General features: G+C 36.7%; 1 protein-coding gene across 1 annotated transcript in view; it reads left to right on the top strand.

Moving 5' to 3' along the window:
• LOC106329846 (senescence-specific cysteine protease SAG39) overlaps nt 1-489 on the top strand; it is a 6489-nt gene extending 6000 nt beyond the window's left edge. Inside the window, 1 exon segment of the mRNA XM_013768464.1 lies at nt 199-489. Coding sequence (XP_013623918.1) covers nt 199-489 — 291 coding nt within the window.
• The last annotated feature ends 1737 nt before the right edge of the window (nt 490-2226 follow it).

Here is a 2226-nt window from a genome sequence, read left to right as displayed (position 1 = left end):
AGTGCAAGTTTAGGGTTACTTCGAATACAAGATATATATAGTAGCATCTCGCATCTAAAACCCTAGACTATACAGACTCATGGGCCTAAGCCCACGATCAGATGTAACATCCATAATAACTTGATGCAACGCTCTTGATGCAACCGAGTCGGTATGATGTACGTGATGTAACATCCATCGCCTAGATGTAACATCCAGATTCAAGGCATATCAACCGCGAGTCATCAGGACGGGTTCATGCATTACTCAGGTGGAGTATACGACGGGCCTTGTGGGACCAGCGCAAATCATGCGGCTACGATTGTTGGATATGGGACAAGCCAGGACGGGACTAAGTACTGGCTGGCAAAGAACTCTTGGGGTGAAACTTGGGGAGAAAATGGTTACATTAGGATCCGTAGAGACGTGGCTTGGCCTCAAGGGATTTGTGGTGTAGCCCAATATGCTTTTTATCACACCAAGGAGTGGATAAGCTTGATATATTCCTAATTCGGTATGTATTCCACACCACATTGTCACTATATGGAGGGAACACAATCAAAGAAGACATGGGGAGGCGGCTACACCGTCTTCTCACCTGATCCGAATGGTGGACAAATGAATTCAAAATCGATTTGCTATATTCAGAGGATTATATGGTCATGCCTATGAGAAGGGGCTGGTTAGATGGCTGGAAACAATATGAAGATTGAGTTGAGGACATAGTTTCAATGGCCGGAAACAAGATGAAAATTGAGTCGACGATGGTTTTTTTATTCAAATCAAACTTAAAAATAGGGCAACAACAAATGTAAAAATGATTTTTTTGCTTAAATAAATTTAAAAAAAAATAAAAAAAAAAGGCGTTGTTTTTGTTTTGTAATTTTATACATAGACGATATATCAAATGGAAAGTAAATTAAAGTACGTTTATTACAATTCTTTCTTGATGACTAGATTGAATATTGTTGAGGTGAGATTTAAATCCACCATCGTATAGTTTGAACCACGTATTTGCAATGTATTTGTATTGATATGTACTTATTGCATGGCATTGATGTAACTTGTAAGACATGTCATTATTTAAAATAATTTTGATCTTCTTATATATAAAAACTCAATATATATAAATAAGATATATATAATTACTCTATATTAATATTTTCCTGGCAACAATAGTGGTGATATCAATTAGTTCGAAGTAAAAGCTGGTAGTGGTCGTCCAAGTTCGGTTACTGAACGGCTGTGATGATAATGGCACCATAATGATGATTATGGTTCATCATGTCTTTACAGATAGAAGAGATTAACGAGGGTCAGTTCTTTTGTTTTCAAATGTTTTGTTTTCAAATGTTTTAATATAAAATATTGAAATGTTTGCTGTTTGGAAGTACTCAGATAAATAGCCCCAGTTCGTTAGCCCCCGTTCGTTTGCTCACCCAGATGATCCATTTGGGTGAAGATGCAAATCGATGTTTGTTTTGTGCATTATAATGTTACATTCAGATGGATCATCCAGCTGAATTTTTAAAAACTCATCTCAAATTCTCAACCAAATGAAAGTGAGTGTTGAAGGTGCATATGGATGCAGATGCATCTAGTTCAGTCCAAAATGATAAATGATCTTTTAAAATCAAAATATTATTTTCAAACCCTAAATTCTATTTTTTGCATATATATTTTTCTGCTATAACCAAAAATGCATTTCCTCGCAAAAACTGAAAAACACACTTTCCCGCCAAAACCGCAAGATGCGTTTTTCCGCAAAAAAACGTAAAACACACATTTCCATAAAAACACATTTTTCAACCAAACCAGTAAAACCACACATTTCGACCAAAACCGAAAAACGCATTTTCCCGTCAAAACAAAAAAAACGCATTTTCCCGCCAAAACCCAAAAAAATGCATTTTCCCGCCAAACTCCAAAACGCATTTTCCGGCCAAAACCGCAAAAAACATTTTCCCGCCAAAACTGGAAAAACGGAATTTTCCCGCCAAAACCGGAAAACAGAATTTTCCCGCCAAAACCGGAAAAACGCATTTTTCCGCCAAAACCAGAAAACAAAATTTTCTCGCCAAATCCGGAAAACAGAATTTTCCCGCCAAAACCGGAAAACACATTTTCTCGCCAAAATCGGAAAAACGCATTTTCCCGCCTGATTATATTTTAATCATTTTATTAACAAGTCCACGTGGATGTAGATGGAAGTTAAAAAATGAAAAGCAAACGAACATAGAGGCATTC

The sequence above is a fragment of the Brassica oleracea genome, chromosome C3 (assembly GCF_000695525.1).
Source record: "Brassica oleracea var. oleracea cultivar TO1000 chromosome C3, BOL, whole genome shotgun sequence".
Classification (NCBI taxonomy): domain Eukaryota; kingdom Viridiplantae; phylum Streptophyta; class Magnoliopsida; order Brassicales; family Brassicaceae; genus Brassica; species Brassica oleracea.
This window is presented reverse-complemented; position numbering and strand designations above follow the sequence as displayed.